Genomic DNA, 23,499 nt, shown 5'->3' on the forward strand with positions numbered 1-23,499 from the left:
CTATGGGGGGAGGGCGGTAATGGGGGGGGGGTTGGGGGGGGAACACCCATAAGGAAGGGGAGGGGGGGAGGGGGATGTTTGCCCGGAAACCGGGAAAGGGAATAACACTTGAAATGTATATAAGAAATACTCAAGTTAATAAAAAAAAAAAAAAAAAAAAAAAAACAAATGCCATGGGATGCCAGGTGTGGTACCTCACCAGTGCAGCTGACCTCGGCGCAAAGGTAACACAGGCAGAAACAGATGGCAGAGTTACAAAGCCAGCAAGTGGCAGAAAAAGTGTGAAAGCACAACCCTGATGCTGCCTAGCACTCCTGAAGAGGGCCCTCCTCCACCCCTGTGGTTCCTGTGTGCTCTGAACCCCACCTCTGCCCACCATGGAATTTTTAAATGTGGTGAATGGGTCAGAAGAGCGTATGGATATGGAAAGTGAAGGGAACGTTGACACGTCAGGTAAGTGCAGAAGTAGAAGGGGCCATTACAGAGACTCACTGTTGCGATGCAGTAGGGAATGTTGTTTTTACAGCCAGGGCAGAGCAGCTCACATTCTGGGAGAAGAAACTGGCAGAAGGGACATGGGGTCGTGGCTTCTTCTGTCTCTGAGGTATCCGGCCTCCTGGAGAAAGCGTTTACAAATACCACTTGATTCCTTGCAGTGCAGTGGGAAAAGAGAAAGCGCTATCTGGAAGAGCTAGTTCTTCACAGGCTCAAATACTTCCCAGCTATTAGGCAGCCAGCGCGCAGATCCCGAGAAGAGGAAGTGTGCGTGAGCCTGGCAGGCCCAGCTGGCATTCCCAGCCCTGCACAGGGAGACGGAGCACAGAAGGCCTCGCCGTCTCCTTGCTGGTGGGCAAGTGGGATTTTCCCTCTGCATCTTGTGTGTATTGATGGTAAAGGCCACCAGCGATGCTAACATCCAGGCCAGTGTGCTTGTCCTAATTCTCAACTGTCCAGTACAGTGGCTACAAGCCATGTTTGGCTTTAGAGCACTTCATGTAAGTGTAGTTCAAAGGACTGTAATAGCTTATTCCTTTTTAAAAATTGAAGATCAGTGGTGACTCGCCCCGTCTCACTCTTCTATGAAGCACGTGTAAGTTAGAAGCTCCATCTGAAGCCTACCCCTGAAGCTGGGATTGGGCAGTAGAAGTGGCTGTTCGCTTACCTGACCATCGCCTCAATTTTCTTTTTGTACTTGGCATCGATTTTGTTGCGGTATTCCGGCCTCATCAGCATGGCTGCAAAGCTGAATGCAGAGTTCTTCAGGCCTGCCCTGTGACACTCAATCACCGTAGACGTCAGGATAGGCACGATGTCTGCAAAAGAGCCAGCAGGAAGTGCTGAGGGCGTGCTAGTCTGGGCTACGTGAGATAACTCAAAAACAGACAACAGGGAGGTGAACTCGGACCCTCTAGACTTTTGTGTGACCCCAGAACTAAGAATGGTTTTTACATTTTTAAACAGTTGAAGGAAATACCAAAATATTTTAAGTGACATGTTAAGTGAGGTTCAAATTTCTGCATCCAGAGATTAAAGTTCTATCGGAACCTAGTGCTGTGCGTTCACGTACATGTTATTAACACCAAATGGTGATTAAACAGCTGTAACAGATCAAATGGCTTAAGATGTTTAATATTTAGTTCTTTACAACAAGTGTGTTGACACCTGCCACATTGTGTGATGAAGTCTGTTCATTTAAGAATGTTTAATGACAGGCCTTCCTGGAGAGAGGGACCTTTCCCAGAAGCCATGTCCTACTGGCTTGGAAACATGAGATACCACTGTGATCGTGGGCACATTACCTCCCTCTGCCCTGGCTTACTATAAAATAAAGACAGGAGTTACATGTACGCACAAGCTCAGAGCCAGTTACCAATAGAAGGACCTTAAACACTGGGCCTGCCTTTGGGGCCCTAGCTTTGGGGAAGGTCCCCATTTCCAGGACTGACCAGGGCTTGAGGCACTCATGTATGGGTGGGGTGGTACTTGCTTTCTGGCAGTGAGAACACGCCAGGCAGAAGGCTCCTATGTGACCAGCTGCCAGCAGGAGCCCTGGGTTGCAAATGTAATGCACTCCTGGCACACACACTTCAGACGTAAGTGTCCCAACTTGCCCTGGGGGAGGAGTATGACTCAGGTCCTGTGTGATCATCCCCAGAGGGGACTCTGAAAAGCTTCTTCCTGCACTTGGTTTCTTTTAGGCTTTGCTCTAGGCACCCTGTTCTTCTGCCTTAGACCTTAGCTACTACACTAACGTGCTCAGCCTTGCAGAGGTCTGGGAGTACAAGGCTCTGGGGGAAGTGTCAAATTTTGGGGTGGTCTTAGGAACCCCAGCCTACTGCTTCCTGAAATCATGGGGGTAAGATCTAACCACACGGAACTGTGAACATGCCTAGGGGAAGTGCACGCATCAGCAGCTGTCTGGGGTCTGAGGTGTGCACAGAGCCCTGTTGGGGCAGAACTTACGTGATGGGAATTTGCTGATGTTGTTGGCCACCCGAATGAGCATTCGTGCCCCCTTCATATGGTCTCCACTCTTAACGTGAATCTGAAACAAATTATACCTTTCGTTCTTGCAGCCTTATATTAGCTCCAGTCCATGCTTGCATTCCCCAAACAACTCCTTGCTTGTGGTCCAGAACATGGCTAAGTTGAGATTCTCAAGCCTTGCCTGACTTCTGGTACTGGGCTCTGCTTCCTATTTTCCCTTCAACAGCCTGTCCCTGGCACACAGCTACGCTCAGTATTGTCTTCTGTCCTGGGCCACCCAAGGTAAACTCAGATCCTTGGTCAGTCCATCGTTTATGTAAAACAGGTAAACTGGCCTTTACGGAGCCAACAGATTGGCTAGGTTGCAATGAGACCTGAGAGCTGAGTGAGACAAGGTCTAAGGGGGAAGAGCGGAAGGCTTGTGAAAGGAAGTGAGTTCCGCCTCGGGCGGGAAGTGAGGGCCAGAGCGAGGCAACCATGAATGGGGTTTGGGAAACAAAGAGGGCTGACGGTGGGATGGGAGGCAGGTGGAGGAGGCAGAGATGCCCAGCCTCAAAGCCACAAAGATACTGTGACAATGTTGCATTAATCTCTTCAGCCTTGACAGCGTTAAACTGTTTTGTTTTTGTTGTCATCTTTGTTTTGTTCTTTTTTTCAAGGCAGGGTTTCTCTGTGTAGCCCCTGGCTGTTCTGGAACTTGCACTGTAGACTTGAACTCAGAGATCTGCCTGCTTCTGCCTCCTGAACCCTGGGATTAAAGGTGTGCACCACCGCTGTCCTGCCTTGTTTTGGTTTGGTTTTTTTGAGACAGGGTCTCTCTAGGTAGCCTTGTGTGTCCTGGAACTCACTCTGTAGAGCAGTCAGTCCATCCTGGGATTCAGAGTTCCACCTGCTCCTGACTCCCAAGTGCTAGGGTTAAAAGAGCCACATGCCCAGCCCAAGGGTTAAGTGGTTTTGATACCAGCCACAGATTTTAGAAAGTTCTGGCAGTGCTCCCTATTAGTGTGAGAGACGGGACACTAAGGGTGAAGTCACAAGGATGCTCAGCCATGGAGGGAGTGACAGGCCCAGGAGAGCTGACTGAATTTCTCTTCACTTCTGCCTTCATTTTGCTGGGTATGCACTCCTGAGACACTGGCATCATTCCTTATGCCTGAAGCTGGCAAAGACCTCTCTGCCTCTCCAGCTTTCTCTCGCCCCAGGAGGTCCCTCCAGATGGCCCAAGGGAACTGCACTCCCAGAGCTGAATGTTGGGATCTAAATACCCACTCTTTAGAATTAGTGTTTCGGCCCTATAGGCTCTACCATGGCTATGCAAATCTAACATTTACACAAAGTTAAAAGTTTATGCTACCTGCTGCCCCAGCTCCATGTCAAATGTTCCTCAGCCAGGCAAGGGGCCAGCACAGTGGTCAGCGTAAACTGTTCTGTTACTAGAAAGTTCTGTTGGACAGTAACTAGCTGGTAATTAGGACTTTAATCCTTTGTAACTTGACTGTATGACTGTATGAGGAGCTATCAAGGTTAAATGAGCTCTCTGGGCTGGACAGATAAACTGATTTAGCACCAATGTAGAGAGAGGAAATTTGGTAGTACTGACATTTTTGGGAAAATAAGTAAATTGAAGCCTGTCTGCGTCTTTATAAAGACCTTAGTGTTATATATATATATATATATATATATATATATATATATATATATATGGGGGGAGCTAAAAAGATGGCTTGACAGACTTCAGATAGAGATCCGCTGCCAGTACCAGTGTTGAGTGGATCATAGCCTGTAATCCAGCTCCAGGGGGATCTAATGCCTGTGGTTTCTGTATGCTCTGTGTGTGTGTGTGTGTGTGTGTGTGTGTGTGTGTGTGACGCACACAATGAAAAATACAAATAAGTAAATCTTAGTAACAGAGGAACTAGGGATGGTGGCACATGCTTAAAATCCTAGCACTGGCAATAGGGAAGCAGAGGTAGAAAGTTCCAAAACCAGCCTGGTTTACGTGGTAAGTTCCAGACCAGCCAGGAAAAACCAGCAGGACTATCTTAAAGCTAATAACAGAACAAAGAGAAAACCCTAGGTAGGGCTGGGATGCAGTGCTTGTCTATTTATTATGTACGAGGCCCTGCTCATTCCCCACCTACAGAGAATATAAAACCAAAACCAAACAAAAAGGCCCAATATACATTTAGTAACAGGCCAGCCTGACCTACGTAGAGAGACCCTGGTTCAAAGACAACAACAAAACCAAAACATGGGAAAGTACACATGGCAGAAGCTGCCCCCAGCTTTCTTCCTCCCGTTACTAGAATTTGGTGCCGTGAACCCCCACCCCGTCTCATCCTTCCCAGGAGGAAGCCACTACTGCCCGGCTCTCCCGCTGCTCCCTTACCAGTCCCTGTTGTCCTACTCACTTCTTGTCCTTGGTATATAAAGGAGGCCACACTGCAGTTGGCCTATACATTGCTTTTGCTACTTGAGAATAGGGACTGAGACAGAGACGGCTGAGATGGAGGAGCACCTGAACGAGGCTCCATTGTGGGAACAGACCTCCTGGCAGCTTAGATCCCACTCCACTCCCATCGGCCTCACCTTCACGAGTATGTAACTGTGCAGGATCATGAGGTTGGTAGCCATTTCTGAGGGGATTTTGATCTTCTGGGATTTAAGTTCTGCATACATACTGAAAAGAACATCATGTGCATTCCGATAGTTGCCTTGGAAAGAGAAAATGGTATTACCGCAGAGGATGTAAGACCTCACCTTACAACTAAGTCCACTTGTATGTCATGCTACTAACAGGTTTTTCTATTTTGTTGATGGTACTAACATCCAGTGAGTCACTGGGAAAAAATGCTGGTGTCTAAGAGGTTATCCCCAAAGTGCACTGAGTCCTGAGTCCTTCAGCCTCCTCAGGCCCATAGTTAGAACCCCCATACTCTTCCGTAGCCCTGTACTGATTAACCTTCCTCTGAACCTCATCAGGAGGTCAGAGTTTCCAAAACTTCAAGCCTTACTCCAAGCCAACACCCCCAGGCCACACCCCAGCCCTTCAGTGTGATGGTGTCACAGCTCCACTGAGGATTATCTACTGTGTGAGAGGCTGCAACCCCCAGTACCACAACAGCAGACCTCCCTAAAGGCAGTCCAGCCAAGTTAAAGTTCTGAGCACAGGCTCACACCCTTGCTGGAGCTGGCCTGTCCTTCCCAGCCCTCTTGGCCTCCCAGGCAGGCAGCAGCCTCATCTCTTGCTCTCCAGTCCTTTACCCAATCTTATCCTCAGCCCCAATCCTCCATCTCTGCCCACACCTCGTCTTTAGGAGGCCCTGCTCCCTTCTGCTCATATTTCTTTCTCTACTCTAGCACTTGTCACCCTGAATAACAACTCTGAACTCATGAACCTCAGGGGCAGAGCTGTCACCCAGGTCTCTCTGGGTCCTGAGTTCCTGGCATGCATCTGAGAGACAGCAGGAGTCAGATCAACATGAGCAGAAAGCAAACGAGTGATGATCCCAGACAGGTTCACTGACGTATTCAATAAGTACTTACAGAACACACAAGAGAACAGAACTAGTCTCCAGACTCTAGGAAGTAGTTCTGAAGGTTATGAAGAACCAGGTCCATAATGATACAACATGATATCCAACATCTCTTATGTGTGAAGGCCAAGTACATGCAGTTTGAGGGAAATGCTGTGGGGTGCTGAGAGGACAGGAGTGGTCCTAGAGACAAACTGCACATGTAAGGAAGAAACAGCCCAGCAAAAGGGCCTCGGCAGTTACTGCATATCCCTTGGATCAGGGAGTGCGTTTTCCTTCTCTGAGTCCTGGAAAAGGAGATCTGCTGGCTCTCTGGGGTCAGAGCAAGCCTAGGCTATAAGCTAGCTACTCTCTTCTGGCTTTTACTCCATTACCTGTTTGGGTAGAAAAACTGATCAGGGAGGGACCTGGTGCTGGAGAAGTAGCTCGGGGGTTGAGCCCTAGCACCTCAGAAACCAGTTAGTGTTAGGAACGGACCTGCAGACTGCTCTTCTCTGGCGATGATGATGGCTGTCCGGGCTGCTTCTCGGTACTGTTTCAGTGCCATGTACAAGCGGAACAGGTACTTGGCGTCCTGGAGCACAAACCAGTAGCAAACATCACTCTCTTCATTAGCCAAGTGGAGAAACACCCGTAACTGTGCCTTTCCGTCACAACCACACTGAGCTCCCAGCAACAGAAGGAGGTTTTTAAAGGCCAGTGAGTTGGCTTGGCTTGGTATCGACAGACACTTATTTTAAGTGGTTAGGAAGTGTGACTGAGCTAATCCTTCAGTCTCCTTATTCAGAAAGGGACAGTTAGGCTCTGGAGCAGAGTGACCCAGCTGCACTCTTCCTGGAGGCCTGCTCCACACAGCCTCTCCTGGGCTGGAGAACGAACGTTTTAACACCCATAGACATCTTGTTTATAATACCCAGTGACCACTTTCCCCTTGATTCCAAATGGAAGAATTTCACTGTGTACTCAGGACTGGTTTCCAGGTTACTAAAATTAGTAGACATAATGGGAGAGGGTGTGGGACAGCAAACAAGGGATTGTCTTGTCAAGTCACCGAGCACCTCTGGGTCTCCATGACTTCATCTGTACGATAAGGTGAGGGGCACTAAGAGTCAGGCTCCTCCCTACGATGAGGGCACTGCTGTCTCTCCACACCAGTGACTAGAGTCTGTCACAGCAGATGGCTTTGCACATGAGGGCAGAGGGGTACAAAGGGCTCTGGGGCACTTCTTCGGGCATCACACCTTTCCTCACCAATGGGGAAGGCAGATCTCCTGCAGTAACCTGCAGGGACTATGGATTCTCACATGCACTTTTACACCCTGACCTTATAGTGATTTATACTTATGTTTAATATGACTTTATATTAATTCTACAATTTTAAAAATATGGAAAAACACTTGTTTTTAGGACTCAGTGCTAAGCCAACAGGTTCAATGATTATTTTACACAATTTATAGAATAAATAAAATTGTAACAGTTTATTAAAAACTGGGTGGAGGGGTTAGGGATTTAGCTCAGCAGTAGAGCGCTTGCCTAGCAAGTGCAAGGCCCTGGGCTCGGTCCCCAGCTCCGAAAAAAAAAAAAAAAGAAAAAAAAACTGGGTGGGGAGGACTGTTCCATGGGGGTAGGACTGTTACATGGGGTGACTGTTACATGGGGTGACTGTTACATGGGGCGAACTGTTCCATGGGGAGGACTGTTACATGGGGAGGACTGTTACATGGGGAGGACAGTTACATGGGGTGACTGTTACATGGGGAGGACAGTTACATGGGGTGACTGTTACATGGGGCGAACTGTTCCATGGGGAGGACTGTTCCATGGGGAGGACTGTTCCATGGGGCGAACTGTTCCATGGGGAGGACTGTTCCATGGGGAGGACTGTTCCATGGGGCGAACTGTTCCATGGGGAGGACTGTTCCATGGGGAGGACTGTTCCATGGGGAGGACTGTTCCATGGGGCGAACTGTTCCATGGGGAGGACTGTTCCATGGGGAGGACTGTTACATGGGGAGGACTGTTACATGGGGGTAGGACTGTTACATGGGGTGACTGTTACATGGGGCGAACTGTTCCATGGGGAGGACTGTTACATGGGGAGGACTGTTACATGGGGAGGACAGTTACATGGGGCGAACTGTTACATGGGGAGGACTGTTACATGGGGAGGACTGTTACATGGGGGGAGAACTATTACATGGGGGGACTGTTACATGGGGGGACTGTTACATGGGGGCCAGCTATTGCACAGGTCCATGTGGCATTTATGCCACCTCCTAACATGACTGTGGCTACTTTCAGGGTGACACCTGTATAAGTCTGCCAAGTTATGACATGTGAACAGAAGTCCAGAGAAGACAATACTAGGCACGGACACCCACACTGCAGAACCTCTCGTACCTTTGGCATGCCATCACTCTCCCCCATCAGGTGGTCTATCAGCTGATTGGTGAGCAGTTCGTCTTTGGCCTGGCCCACCTGTTTCACAAGAGAGAAACCATCAAAATCTGCATCTGAAACTTAGCAGGGATGGGGAGTGAGGGCTGGGTAGAAGATGAAACAACTTTCTGCTAAGGAAATGGAATTTAAAAAACTAACGATCTGAGTAAACATGAAACACAGTTTCCTGGAGTCCTTTTTCACTGCTGTGTAGTCTTCCTCAATAAAATGACATCCTTATAGGCTTTAGCGTTTCTTAGCTGCTTGTATCAAAGTGGATCTTTTCTGTGTATACACAGAGGATATACTTCGTGGATGTTTCAATAAAAACATTGAGGGGCTGGGGAGATGGTTCAACAGTTAGGAGCATTTGCTGTTCTTCCAGAGGACTCTAGTTTAATTCCAGCACCCACATCAGGTAACTCACAACTGTCTTATAATTCTAGCTTTAGAGATATTGCACCTTCTGGCTTCCATTGGTTCCTCCTTCATATGCACAAATAAATCTTAAACACACACACACACACACACACACACAGACACACACACACACACACACAGACACACAGAGGGTGGAGAGTTGGCTCAGGTAAGAGCACTGGCTTCTGTGTTCAAATCCCAGCACCCACAAGACAGCTCACAGCCATCTGTAACTTCAGTCCCGGGGATTTGACGCTCTCTGGCCTTCACAGGCACTGCACAAAGGTGATGTACAGACATATGAACATGCAAAACACCCACACACATAAAGATAAATTAAAAAAATAAGCCCACTATCACCAATACCACCACCAAAACCCCTCTTAAGAGTAGTGACTAGCAGCTCCATATCTTGAGTACACACTAGATCTTATGCAGGCTGAGCATTCTAATCTGAGAGTCTGAACTCAAACATTGGTGTGTGTGTGTGTGTGTGTGTGTGTGTGTGTGTGTGTGTGTATGTGTGTGTGTGCACGCACACACGCTCACAGATATGCGTACGTATGCATGTGTGTGGACCACATGCCAATGGCAATGTCAGGTTTCTTCCAGTGTTCTTCACCTTATGTTTTTGAGACAGGGTCTCTGACTATGCCCAAAGCTGCCATTTCAGCCAGGCTGGCCGTCCAGCAAGTTCCTGGGATTCACGGTCTTGCCTTCACCTCCCCCAGTGTGAAAGCTGCAGACCTGGGCTTAGGGGAATGGAATAACATTTGTCAAATTTACTACAAGCAAGTTCTACCCAAAGGACGACCTTCAGGGTAGGTCTTCAGGACTTGGATGGTTTACCTTGATAGAAAAGGATAAAACCTGTTTGCTGGAAAACAACTCAGGAAAGAGGATGGGGCTGTGAATGAGGATTGTGTGTTGACTGCCATCAGTTTGACAATGGCTATAAGGAGTTTGTTGTTCAGTTTGGTACATCTTTCCATGTATTTGACATTTCTGTTTGGTTTTAAGACAGGGGTCTCAGGTAGCCCAGGTTGATCTCAAACTCACTATGTGGCAGATGATAATCCTGAATCTTTCTCTCTCCGCTTCCTGGGATTATAGGCATGTGCCACCAAGCAGTGCTGGGGACTGAACCTAGGGCTCCCTGAGTACACTCTACCAACTGAGCTCAATTCCTGCCTCCTCCAAGGGCTCAAACAAACAAACAAACAAACAAACAAGGAGTTCTTGGCACTCTTCAAAGCTTCAATTCAGCACTGACTTACAGTTTCGATCGCCATTTCTATGGCCACATTATCTTCTGAGCTTGGGCACTTCAGGAAGTGCTTCAGTGCCTAAAATGAGAGAGGGCAGCAGCTAGAATTTGTCAGGCCTGGTGCACTGGGAAAGTCAGCTTTTAAAACAGGTGAAACGGGTGAGTGCCTGATCTCAAACAGGGGCCTGTGCAGCCTGGGTCTTCTGCCTGTTTTTGTGGGACAGTGTCTCTCTCCCTGGCTGGCCAGGAACTCACCGTGCAGACCAGGCTGTGACCTCACAGAGACCTGGCTGCCTCTGTCTCCTAAATGCTGGGACTAAAGGTGTATGCTACCACACTGGCAGATCTACTTCAAAGGCTGAGTCTAGTTTTTAAAGATGGAAGGACTCAGATGAGGACTCTAGTTCTGATTTGCGATGAAAGGGAAATGTAAAATGTGTTCTTTTTCATTGGAAGATTTAATTATTTAATTCATGGTTTTGCCTTATGTATGCTTCTCATGAAGCCAGACATGCTTATGGCTGAATTCCCAGTTCCTTCATTTAACATATATTGTCACCCTGCTTGTCCTGGGGGGACTGGGCTGGGGTCTGGGAAGAACAGTAGGAGGAGCCTGACACGATGCACTCTGAGGAGAGAGGTGCCAGCAGGTGACACCAACACAGTGCTGTCTTTTTGTAAACACACACTTGTGAAGAAACTTACAAGACAAAGGCTATGTGGGAAGTTGGTTCTGGGTGTTTTGAGGAGGCAAAGATGATTGTGTGTGTGGAGAGATGACACGAAGGTCACCGGGGGACAAAGACGTGCAGAACGAAGAAGTCTGCGGTAGTCACTGAGGAAACAGATGGAGGTCGAGGCTGGCGAGGTGTTGCTGCAAGTGTCTAGTGAGGCGTACTTCCACAGAAACCGCTGAGGCGAGCGTGGGATACCCAGGCTGCATGTCAGACATGGAGTCTGGACATCTTCTAAAAGGCCACAAATGACAAACTGACAGCATTCACAGACATGTTTGGTCAGTGAGGCATTATACAAATATTTGGGCCTGTATCTTGAAGTGGGAAGACTTAGACTTCTGTTTCTCTTGAAGGATCCTGTGATTGGGCACTTCGGGCTCAGCCTCCTGGGTGGCAGCAGTTTGCCAGTTTGTAGTTTGCAGCAGCACCTGTTGCCTCAGGCAAGATGCAGATGACCCAGCGGTCACGGTCACCTGACCCCAGTGCCTCTACTTTGGACACTGTACTCCCTGCCTTAGGCAAAGTGAGTTCTACTAGGGGAGCAAAAGGATGACTTAGAAGCAGAGAGACTAGAGGCTGGAGCACAGTGCACTATGTAACCGGATGCAGGGAAACCTGGCTTGGGGTTACATTGATGGTACTTAGACTAAAGGGGGGCAGAAGTGAGAGACTGTGGGGAGCCTGTGTATGTATGTGCGAGGGAGGAGATTTCAAAGCTGGCTCTGAGGGGTGATGTGGGAGCTCACTGATAGTATGTACTTAGCCCAGGCTGACCTCCAGTGCCAAGAGAAGCCATGCTGAGATTTCAAGTCTCAGTGTCTGGGAGCATACTGGCATCTAATATTCTAATACTCTAATTTCCTACAATCACTCCTGTGGTGTCAGGGTATGTTTCCTTGGCAAATACCAACCCGTGAATACTGGCCACACAGCAAGAAGAATTTTCCAGCCTGAAAATGTCTCTTTTCTCCTTCAAAATATAAGGCGATGCTTTGATAGTCCTCATTAGTTGTGTCTTCAGCACCTACAACACACGTTCAGGGAGTACAGCATCTGAGTAGAACACCTCATTGCCAATCTAAAAACAGTATGGATGAGAGATGTCTGAAGACAGGAGGCTGGGGCAGGGGACATGGCTGGGGGAAGTACAATGCTGTTCCTGTTGGAGGACCTGAGTTTGATTCCCAAAACCTACTCAAAGTGGAAGGAGAGAACCAACTCCACAAGGTTCTCCTCTGGCCTCCGAACACAGTTACATGTGTGCTCTCCCTCCCACATCATAGTGTACACACACACACACACACACACACACACACACACACACACACACACACATACACGAAACCCAACCAACCAACCAAACTTAAAAAACTCAGGAGACTAAAAGCCCTTCAGGATCGAACAGCAATTCTACCACCTTGTCTATTTTCATCACAAAGCATATTCATCATAATTACTTCAGATAGTAACACTGTCCTGCCTCTGTTTTACTCAGAACAGGAATCATGAGAGGAAAGGATGAGGCTTATGTGGACATTTGGGCTATGATATTTTATTATTCATCAGAACTTATTATTCTCAGAGTCTGAATCTCACATTGTCAAACAAAAGCAACCACTGAGTGTGCAACCTTAGCTATGACCCACCTAGGGCTTCAGAACAACCAGAAGCCAAATTAGATACCCAACATAAGCACAATCCAGCTTGCTGTTCTATCCATCCATCCATCCATCCAAATATCCAAACATCCATCCATCCATCCAAAATCCATCCATCCATCCAAAATCCATCCATCCATCCATCTATCCATCCATCCAAATATCCAAACATCCATCCATCCATCCAAAATCCATCCATCCATCCAAAATCCATCCATCTATCCATCCATCCATCCATCCATCCAAAATCCATCCATCCACCCATCCATCCATCCATCCATCCAAAATCCATCCATCCATCCATCCAAAATCCATCCATCCATCCAAAATCCATCCATCCATCCAAAATCCATCCATCCATCCATCCATCTATCCATCCATCCATCCATCTATCCATCCATCCATCCATCCAAATATCCAAACATCCATCCATCCATCCATCCATCCATCCATCCATCCATCCATCCATCTATCCATCCATCCATCCAAATATCCAAACATCCATCCATCCATCCATCCATCCATCCATCCATCTACCCAACTATCCATCCATTCATCCATCCATCCATCCATCCATCCATCCACCCAACTATCCATCCATGACTGGGCCTTAGAACTCAAGTTAGCCTCAAGCCCATCCTCCTGCCTCAACCTCCAGGTCTGACACTGATTTTGTCTGTCCTTCCTTTTCTCATCAGGCCTCTATGTTGTCCAGTTACCTAATGACTTCCCGCTGATGTGTTCCCTTGAAGTCTGAAGTAATTTTTCTCATGCTCTTATTAATTCATAGGGGCATACACTCACAAAAGAGCAAATATTTTATTACTCTACTTATATGGGATACTGGGAATAGTCAAATTCATAAAGACAAAGTAAAATAATGATCACCAGAGGCTGGGGACAAGGGTCATTATTCAAGGGGGACAGAGTTTAGTGTGGGTGGCTGACAAATGAGTAATAATCCCCCTTACCATTAGATAGTAAGGACCCTGGAACCCAGCAGGTTAATGTCTCTGTATCTGTGTCTGCACGCATAAGTTACACAGGAGTGCCGGTGTGCACACCCATCCAAGCTTTAGACCTAAGGCCAGGGTCCCTGTGATCACATTTATGGGAAAGTAAAGTAATGGCATTTACCAATGATGTCGGCGTAGATTTCCATCTTGTTGTGCTGCTGAGCCAGGGTGAAGGCTTCATTGTTACATTTGGACAGGACCAGAAACTGGATGGCGGATCCATAGTCACCAAGCTGTAGAAAGAACCTATGACGATGACTTTAGTTAGCTTGACTCTCATGTCATGTCTGTCTGAGGCAGTTTCTAAGTTGGACTGAAGTGTGAAGACCCACACAGATGTGAGTAGCACCAGTCCATGGGTTAGGATCCAGATTAAGTGAAAGGAAGAAGTGAGCTGGGGCCAGCATCCATCGCTCAGCAGGGATCCCATGAACTGTGAGCCAAGATAAACCCTTCCTCCCGTGAGTTGCTTTTGTCAGGTACTTGATCACAGTAATGAGAATATAACCAAGACCATAACCAAAACCAAACAGTTTTTAAACAGGTAAAAATAAAAATTTATCTCATAACTGCAGTTCTGCATTATCTATTTATACCTGACTGGCATATTCTCATATGCTGACCATAATAGTCAGAATTTATACATTTGGTGAGGGGAGAGGGGCTCTTTCTTTTACACTTGTAAAAGGTCCAAATGAACACATGTGCTGTCACCTGGCTACCATCTTGGCTCCGTCCAGAGACTGGGTCTCTCTGACGATGCTGACGGCCTTTTCGGGGTTGTTGAGGTGGTCCAGGTAGATGCGGATGACACTGTTCCATTGCTTTGCATTCTCATAGGCCACCACGGCTTCTTTGTACCTGTGAGAAACGGGGTTCATGTCAGCTCTCTCATGCTGTCATTTTTGGGGGGTCAGCAAACGTGGGGACACATATGTATTGTGGTCACAGCAGGTGCTATTTTCTTGAACTTCTCCTTCAGGATCAAATGCCAGGAACTCTTCTACTAAAATGCATTCTTTTTTAGGGATTGGAAAAAAGAGGGGTAAAGGATCAATAATGAATTTTATTTTCTTCTATGAAGTAAAAGTATGTAATTTGTTTACATTCTACTGTGTTTCTGTATTTCAAGTGGGAAGACTGCACTAGCAGTGTGGAATTATTTTAGAAATCGGAAATTACAGAAAGCTTCTCGATACAGGCATGAAGATACGGAATCTTTGAGCTTTGAGTTCACCTCTAGGTGGCGCTCAAGACTTCTCAGCTCAGACTAATTCTACTGTTCCAATTTCAGCAAGACATTCAGGTGTATCTCTATTTCCCAAGGTTGCTTTCCTAAAGTGGAAGGCATTACTAAGCTATAAAGGCTTTTCGACAGACACTTCTGAAATCACTTTTCAAGGGCTGTAGAAATTTAAACTTCCATCAGCTAAATACAACCAGAGCACTTTGATAGCATGGTTGTTTGTTCAAAGATAAACATTAAATCTGGTGTCACACCCTTATCACTGTCAGGGATGAACTCAGTGTTCAGGAGTACAGTTCATAACTACATTTCCTCCCCTGGATCTTTCTGCCCTCAGGCTTTTCCCAGTCCTGGTTTTTAGTTTCTTGTACCCATTAAGTTGTAGAAATTCTCAGCACATTTAAGCTAGTCCCTCTTCATTGTTGTTTAGTATTGCTCTGTGGCTTAGACGGTATGGGATTCATGTATCCATTCTCTGCTCTTTCTGAATGCTGAAGGCATCTTTCCTACCATGTTTGTGCCATATTGTGCCCAAACCAGTACTTAGCCTCATGTAGAGGAGGCAGCAGACGGTATCTGGATACTAACAGGTCTGCCATGCTAGAAAGTCTTTACAGTCCTGTCCTTGTTAGATGTCTTTTTTCTCTGCTTGACTTGTATGCACATGGCTAACCTATCTAGCCGCACTCTCAGGGTTCTACAGACCTGGGAAATGGCACATACCTTCCGTCTGCTTCCTTAGCTTTGGCATACTGCAAGTGGATCTTAGGAGAGGAGACATGAGGTAGAAGCTCGCCAACTTTTGCCCTAGAAACAGAGTCAAGAATGATATTAACACCATTTCAACCAGGAGTAGTTGCCCACGACCAAGTATCAGCTCTCCTCAAGTGCAGCTATAAGCTTGCAAACATCTTGGCTCCTATACACAATCTGGATTTAACTGCCTTTTCTCCTGATCTCCCTCCCCACCCCCCACCAGTGGGTGGGGAAGATAAAGGTGAGTGCATTAACTCTTTCATGAGAATAGGGTTTTGTTTTCCCAAACTTTATTTGACTATGGATGTGAGCTCGTCTACAGAGAACTACAGAGAAGGCAGGCAGAATCAGTGTGAGAGCAGAATAGGCAGCAGGAAGAGCCCAGACAAACCCCTTTCCAAATCGACTTGGAAACAAGACCTGGCCAGTCCTTACCAGTTCTTGCAGCGGATGTAGACAGAGGCAGCTCTGTCGTAATACTGGCCCTTTTCATACAGCTGGGCAGCTTCTGAAAATTGCTGCAATGATAAGGGAAACTTAGGCTACTGAATTTGTTATGAGCTGAGCACAGGAATACTTATGAAGACAGAGAGTACCTTCATATTCTCTAGGATGGCACCACAATCTCTTTTCAGGACCCTGCTGGGGTGTTTGAGGGCCTGGTTTGCCCCTCTGCGGATGTCTCCCATTCTTATAGACATCTGAGCCACTCCGGCCAGGCACACCTCATCATGTTCCTGTGACGACAAGGCAAACGCTAGCACATCCTACCCTACTTTAACATGGCGTCCTTTCCCAGCCAATGGCTACAGCGTACTCTCATTTATCATTTAAGAAACTCTCACAGTTTCGAAATTAACACTTAAAAAAATCAGCTGATACAAAGTTCTTGTTTCTTTTCAGAGGTTTTGGTCTTCTATACTTAGAAGTTTTGCGATTCTTTGTGAGGATGCCTTTATACCACTTGGTATAAAGTTATATCCAGAAGCAATATACTGGTTATTATAGCATAAATGCCATAAATAAAATAGAAGGGGAATCATTAATTAAATTGAAGATCTCTGTACTATGTATGAGAATTGTTTAAGTCATTAAAGACAACTATAACCCTTCCATGTTTACAGAAGGTCTCTCTAAGCAGTTCTGGTTACTCTTAAACCTCTAGGTAATCCAATATACATACACATATACAAATACACATAGATACAAACATCATGCATATAAATGACTTTTTTTTTCTTTTCTTTTTTTTGGAGCTGGGGACCGAACCCAGGGCCTTGTGCTTACTAGGTAAGCGCTCTACCACTGAGCTAAATCCCCAACCCCCATATATGACTTTTTAATAAAAATTTTATTTTGTTACTTTATGTGTATGAGTATTTTGCTTGCATGTGTCTATGTACCATATGTGCTTGGAGTTGAGGACAATAGTGACCATGTGGGTACTAGGGCTTGAAGCTAAGACCTTTGGAAGAGTAGTAGCCCGTGCTCTTAATCACTGAGCCATCTCTCCAGCCAAGGAGATTACCGAGCCTTCATAAGAGCAAAAGCCATATGAAATCATAGTTAGCCTGTGACACATCTGTACATGATATGGATTAAAAAAGAACTCAACAGGCAAAGATCAACCTGGTTCTCGTGTGTGCAGAGCTGTGCCTGCCTCCCATGGCCTTTCCCAGCCAGTGCACACGGCCCCTCAGAGTCTCATCATGTGATGTAACTCACGATGGACCAGGCTTTCTCCTCGATTTGTTCACTGAATGATATTGGCTTATAAATGAGGTGAAATAAAAATTTTACTTCACTCATAGTCAGAAGCTTGCATCAAGGCTGTAATGTCAAACAGATATAAAATATATTGCCATCTTTAGTTTTGTGAGTTTAAAGCGATTTATGCAGGTTCTTGTAAAGTGTTAATCAACTGGACAGTTAGGCTCCCTGCTCTGAATAACTAAATGCAAACAAGACGCAGATTTTAAAACAAAACGGAAAACACACGCCTGGACCATTAGGCATATCTTGCACTTATGCCAGGTTACCTTGTTATCCCCGGTGATGCCTTTCTCGTAATGAGCCAAAGCATTTACATAATCACCTCTGAAAGGAAAAAGAGCACAGTGAATTAATCGTGAATTAATCCATAGTTAAGTCTTTTAGTCACACACACAAACTTTAAAGATACTGTCACCACATGGCTCAGGAAAAATGCTTTTCTACACGGACGCCAGCGTCCATCCAAAGGGTAGCATGCTTTTATCTCACTACTTCCAAACACTGTGGTTGTGCTATGTCCTAAGGTGCTTACCGGGTGATGTGTTAGGCATTTCAGGAGCTCTGTGGTGCATTTTATGGGTCACTGTTAGTTAATTACTTCCTTAAGGGCACAAATGACAAGCACATAGTCCTAGAGACCTAGTTTTTCCAAATGCCCAATATCTGTAAGAATGCACACTGTAAGAATCTGGGTAGGGGCCTGTGAGACGGCTCAGCAGCTGAGGCTTTCACTGCCATGCCTGACCTCAGTTTGATTCCCAGGACATATAAAAAAGACGTGACTCCTGCAAGTTGCTCTCTGAGCCTCACACATATGCTATGATGCATGCACATGTGTGTGTGTGTGTGTGTGTGTGTGTGTGTACATACACATACAAATATTTGATTTAAAGGATCACCTATGACGTAATTGTGCTAGTGTGTTCAGTTGCTTGACAAAATAGCTGAGGAAAGTAAACTTACTTTGTTGGATTGGACTTTCCAGAGGTTTCAATCCATGCTCACTCCACCCCTGCCTGTCACATCGGGCAAGAGCACATCATGGAGCAAGCTGCTCACCTCACAGTAGCCACAGAGCAGAGGAGGAGGAAGGTCCAGGGACCAGTACAGTGTTTGAGGCATGCTCTAAGGACTTAACTTCCTTCTACTAGGCCCCAGCTCCTAAAAGTTCTACCACCTCTCTGATGATGGTCGGGAGACCACCTCTTCAACACATGTCTTTGAGTACACCGAGGATCCAGAACAGAAACATGGTTCCTGTACCCAAGACTGAAAATAACACAGACTTGAAACTCTACAACCAGCTTCGTCAACTGTGGGTCATGGCCCCATAGCTGGGTGTGGAGCTCACACAGCATTTGGTTCAGTAAAAGCAGTAAAAAATTAATTCAAATCAAACACATAAGGAACCCAAGGTGTTTCCGGCAGAGCTCATTCATGCCAGGGCCTGTGACGTCACTGCTGCCTTGGCTCTGATCACATGCTACTGAGCATGCCTCCTGCCATGCTGCCATAAGGCTGCCTGAAGCCCCTGACTCAGGTCCAAAGCTAATGGGTGTTAGAATCGGCCGTATATCACTATACATAAGGTCTTCTGCTCTTACAGAACTATAAAGGCATAACTAGAGCTTAACCATGGTTGAACTGTGGAAAACAATATTGACCATTTTTCTACCACATTTCATCAGCATGTAAGTATCAAATTAGTATATCACTCATTGTATTGTGAAAATTCGATTTTCAAAATTGCACATGACCTTGTATGCATATGTGGAGGCCGGAGGCTGACCTCAGGCATCTGTCTCTATTGTGTTTCACATTACTTTCTAAAGCATTATTATTTCTACTTTATGTGTCTTGAGTGTATGTAGCCTTCATATATGTATGTGTGTGTGCGTGCCCGACACCTAGAGGTTAGAAGAGGACACTGAGTCCCCTGGAACTGTGTTATAGCATCATGTGGGTGTGGGAACCTCACTGAGGTTCTCACAAGAACAAGCACTCTGAACTGCTGGGCTCTCTCAGGCCTCCACCAGTTTCTGAACAGGTGAGGGTTGAGGGTTGGTCTGCTGCTATGCATTCTAATGCTAAATTCTGTACTGAGGTCTAGGCCTGCGAGTGAGTTCTCAAGTTTACCAGCTTTTGCTGTGCAAACCTTGTTCCTTAATTTAAAACTCTTGGTTAAATAAGAATGGCTACAGACAATTACTGGAGAAATTAGAGGTAGGTGGGTGTTGGAGGAGGAGGAGGAGGGGGAGGGGGAGGAGGAGGAGAGAGGGAAGCCACCATGAGGGGGATGAACGATCATGGATGGTGAGCACATGACCAAGAGAAACAGCAGATATCTGGGGACAATGCTGGGGACAATGCCAGGCCGGCAGTTAGAAGAGTAGATTGGGGTGACTCCCAGTAATTGTCAAAGCCATGAAAGCCATAGGATCTTTCACTGAGCCTGGGGCCCACCATCTAGTTGGGATGCCCCACCTCCCCTGGTACTCGTGTTTACAGGGCAAGCACTGCACTCCCTGAACCACAGCTCTAGCACCAAAGAACTGTTTAAAAGTATATTTCTTCCTGAATTAACAGCAAATATTTGATTTTGTAAACCTGGGGGTTTGTAAAACTTGGGGTTGCATAAAAACGTCTCATTGCAAACGAACAATGTTTCTGAGGCTCTGGTCTGACAGACTGATTTATTTGCATTTCTCAGTACAGTGACTTGCACAAGACATTTACTTGCGCTGTCTTCCTCTGAGCAACCCCCCCCCCCCCCCCCCCCCGCTGTAGTCAATTAGCTCTGATGGCATTAAGATCCACTCAGAGCCCCTTCATCAGTGTCGGGGAACGATCAGGTTCTGTGAGGCTCGCTCAGTTTCTGAATCTACTGGCAGATGAAAGGCTTCGGAAAGGAAGACTTTCTTCATCAGCCCAGGGCTTCACAGTCAGCAAGTTTCCTGAGTGGGAATGTCTAATTTGGGTCCAATTATATCAGCCCACCTGGGGACACCTCCTGACAAGAAGAGTTAGTCTCTTGCCCAGTGTCCTGCTCAATTAGGAGACTCTAAATTAAGACTTTGGAAGCGTCTATTTTTAGCTCCCGCCCTTACCATGCCTTCATTCCTAGCTCACTAGTGTAAGCCCCACCGCAGAGCTAGGCCTCTCAGGGTCTAACAGACCCGCCCTGCTAATACAACGAGGGCTTGGAAGAGCCCTGGCTACTGAGATCAGCGGTGGAGGCCACTTGGGTGCTTGAGGAGAGCATGCACTCAGGTTACTACTGGGGACACTTTTGAGCTGTTAGGGGCTGGCTGTGTTGGGTCAGGGGTGAGAGTACACAGTCTCATGGTCATGTGCCATTGCCAAAGTAAAGCTTCTGACTGACCCAGTCGGAGCTAACTCAAGTCAGGTAAAGTGGGAGAGCTGGCTACAAAAAAAAAGCCATAAAGACGTAAAAGTCAGTCTTCTGCGTGCTCCAAGGACCTCCCAGGGATGTTTGTGTCTGGTTTCTTATGCAGTGTACGGAGATTCTGATATCTCTACATTTGAAATTTTCTTTTCTCTCCCCTCCTGTCTCCTCCCCTCCTCTTCCCTTCCTTTTCTGAGACAGGGTTTCTCTGTGTAGTCCTGTCTGTCCTGGAGCTTACTGTGTAGACCAGTCTGGCCTTAAACTCCAGCCACCAGCCTCTACCTCCTGAGTGCTGGGATTAAAGGCCTGCGTCACCACTGCCCACAACATTTTTGTTTTTAATTCACATGCTAAACAATCAACCTTGCCACTTAATTACATCCTAGACCCTGGGTTTACTGTGTGCGTGCATGCGTGCATGCGTGTGTGGGCGTGTGTGTGTGTGTGTGTGGGGCATGTGTGTGTGTGTGTGTGTTTGTGTGTGTGTTTGTGTGTGTGTGTGTGGGGAATGTGTGTGTGTGTGTTTGTGTGTGGGCATGTGTGTGTGCATGTGTGTGCGTGTGTGGGGCATGTGTGTGTGTGTGTGTGTTTGTGTGTGTGTGTGTGTTTGTGTGTGTGTGTGTGGGGAATGTGTGTGTGTGCGTGTGTGTGTGTGTGGGGCATGTGTGTGTGCGTGTGTGCGTGTGTGTGTGGGCATGTGTAGGGAACCACTGAACCAGATGATCAGATTCCCCTGGAGCTGGAGTTGTAGGTGGGTGTGAGCTACCTGAGATGGTGCTGGGAACTGGACCTGGGTCCTGATCATGAGCAGCAAATGTTCCTACCACCGAGCCATCTCTCTGGCCCTATGCATTTACTTTCTAGGGGAAAAATATGGCAATCTTAAATCAAGAATGACTAAAAGAAATATATCCAAAATCTTTTACCTGAAGAACAGAAAATGTTAAAGATTTATTTTTATTCGTGTGTGCGTATGTGCGTGGGTTTGTTCCTGTGAGCCACAGCCACATGTGTGTAGGTTTCTGGGAAGGCTGGTTGAGGGCATCTGGTGCCCAGGACCAGTTGAGAACCATCTGACTTGGTGCTGGGAACCAAACCCAAGTCCTTTGGAAAGCAGCAAGTACTTTTAACCACTGAGCATCTCTCCAGAGCCAAGCAGAAAAGTACTAAAGGAGGAATCCTAATTAGAAATAAAAGAGTACTTTTTTGGCATAATAATTTACACGACTAAAGTTTGTGTGTATAAATTATGTGTGATAATATCCTTCATGAATCCATTGTATGAAAATAATACAGAATTATATTAAAATGTTTTTTAAGTAAATATGACAGACTAGCATTTTTCCAAATTCTAATATTTTAAAATTTGGAATATAGCTTAATAAATATCCAGCTGCAGTGTTGTCAGTGCCTGTGTGAGTTTATTTCTGAAAACAAATGGCTATACCTTCTGCAGCCCTGTGCTTTGGGGACAGTGACCACAGCTGGACGTTAACTTAAGACTGACTATTGAGTACTTCTAAGACTGCTTTTATGCAGCACCGAAAGAAAAAAGATAGTGTGTCAATTAAGAGTACTGGCAGCTGAGATGACTCCACAATTAAGAATATGAGAACGTCCTAGTTACTCAGAGCCATGGGCTGTCATGCAGCACTACAAAGGCAGTGGCTGCTATCCTCAGGAGAGCGTCTGCCTCAGCGTTCACCACTGCTCAGTTCTCACCCATATGCAATTCAGTTCATGATGCTGCTCCTGCCCTCCACATGTTGGAACTTAACTGCTGCTGTGATGGCATTCAGGAGATAGGAACGTTAGGTCACTGGAACCATGACTGAAAGGTGGAAGGGAATACTCTCTTTCTCTCCTATTCTTTAGCATTCCATAGTGTAAAAATTCAAGAACAAACCTTACCAAATGCTGTGACTTTGACTTGGGTTTCTCCATCTCTACATCTATGAGAAGTTTCTTCTTCAAAAGATTACTTTATTTTAAATTATGCATGTGAGTATGTGCACATATGTGTGGATAACTGCAGAGACCAGAGGTGAGAGATTTCCCTGGAGCTGGACTTACAGGCCATTGTGAGCCACCCAGTGTGGGTGCTGGGAACCAAACTTGGGTCCTTGGAGAAGTGCTCTTAACTACTACTGAGCTGTCTCTCTAGCCTGAATTTTCTGGTCTTGATAAATAACCTAGTGTGGTAATTTGAATATGCTTGGCCCATAGGGAGTGGCATTGTTAGGAGATGTGCCTTGGAGGAGGTGTGGCCTTGTTGGAGGAGGTGTGGCCTTGTTGGAGGAGGTGTGGCCTTGTTGGAGGAGGTGTGGCCTTGTTGGAGGAGGTGTGGCTTTGTTGGAGGAAGTGTGTCACTGTGGGGCTGGGCTTAAGAGGCCTCCTCCTATGCTCAGGCTCCACCCACTGCAGAAAAGAGCTTCCTCCTAGCTGTCTAAGGACACCCATCTTTCCTGGTTACCTTCAGATCAAGATGCAGAACTCCCAGCTCCTTTCTCATTAACTCTAACACCCCCCCCCCATTATTGAAGAAGAGCCTTCTAAACTGTGACAGTTTGGAACTGTAGCGTGCATTAATTAGCTACTGATGAGAAGCTCCAGAGGCAGGACTTACGTGAACTCCAGCTGGATGGCATACTCTTTGGAGATGAAGGGAATCTGGTCTGGGGCCAGGCGCTTCGCCAGCTGCAGAGCACTGTCCCAGTGCTGCAGGTCCCGCCTCATCTGTTGGAAAACAAAGCCCTAA

The 23,499-nt window shown here is 46.5% G+C and overlaps 1 protein-coding gene across 1 annotated transcript in view; it reads right to left on the reverse strand.

The window, feature by feature from the left end:
* Wdr19 (WD repeat domain 19) overlaps positions 1–23,499 on the reverse strand; it is a 62,342-nt gene that overhangs the window by 1,934 nt on the left and 36,909 nt on the right. Inside the window, 15 exon segments of the mRNA NM_001191679.2 lie at positions 493–616; positions 1,163–1,313; positions 2,464–2,545; positions 5,077–5,201; positions 6,501–6,597; positions 8,424–8,501; positions 10,160–10,228; positions 11,798–11,910; positions 13,682–13,806; positions 14,275–14,421; positions 15,530–15,613; positions 15,998–16,080; positions 16,159–16,299; positions 17,602–17,659; positions 23,368–23,477. Of these exon segments, the coding sequence (NP_001178608.2) occupies positions 493–616; positions 1,163–1,313; positions 2,464–2,545; positions 5,077–5,201; positions 6,501–6,597; positions 8,424–8,501; positions 10,160–10,228; positions 11,798–11,910; positions 13,682–13,806; positions 14,275–14,421; positions 15,530–15,613; positions 15,998–16,080; positions 16,159–16,299; positions 17,602–17,659; positions 23,368–23,477 (1,587 nt within the window).

This window comes from Rattus norvegicus, chromosome 14 (assembly GCF_021556685.1).
Source record: "Rattus norvegicus strain SHRSP/BbbUtx chromosome 14, alternate assembly SHRSP_T2T, whole genome shotgun sequence".
Lineage (NCBI taxonomy): Eukaryota > Metazoa > Chordata > Mammalia > Rodentia > Muridae > Rattus > Rattus norvegicus.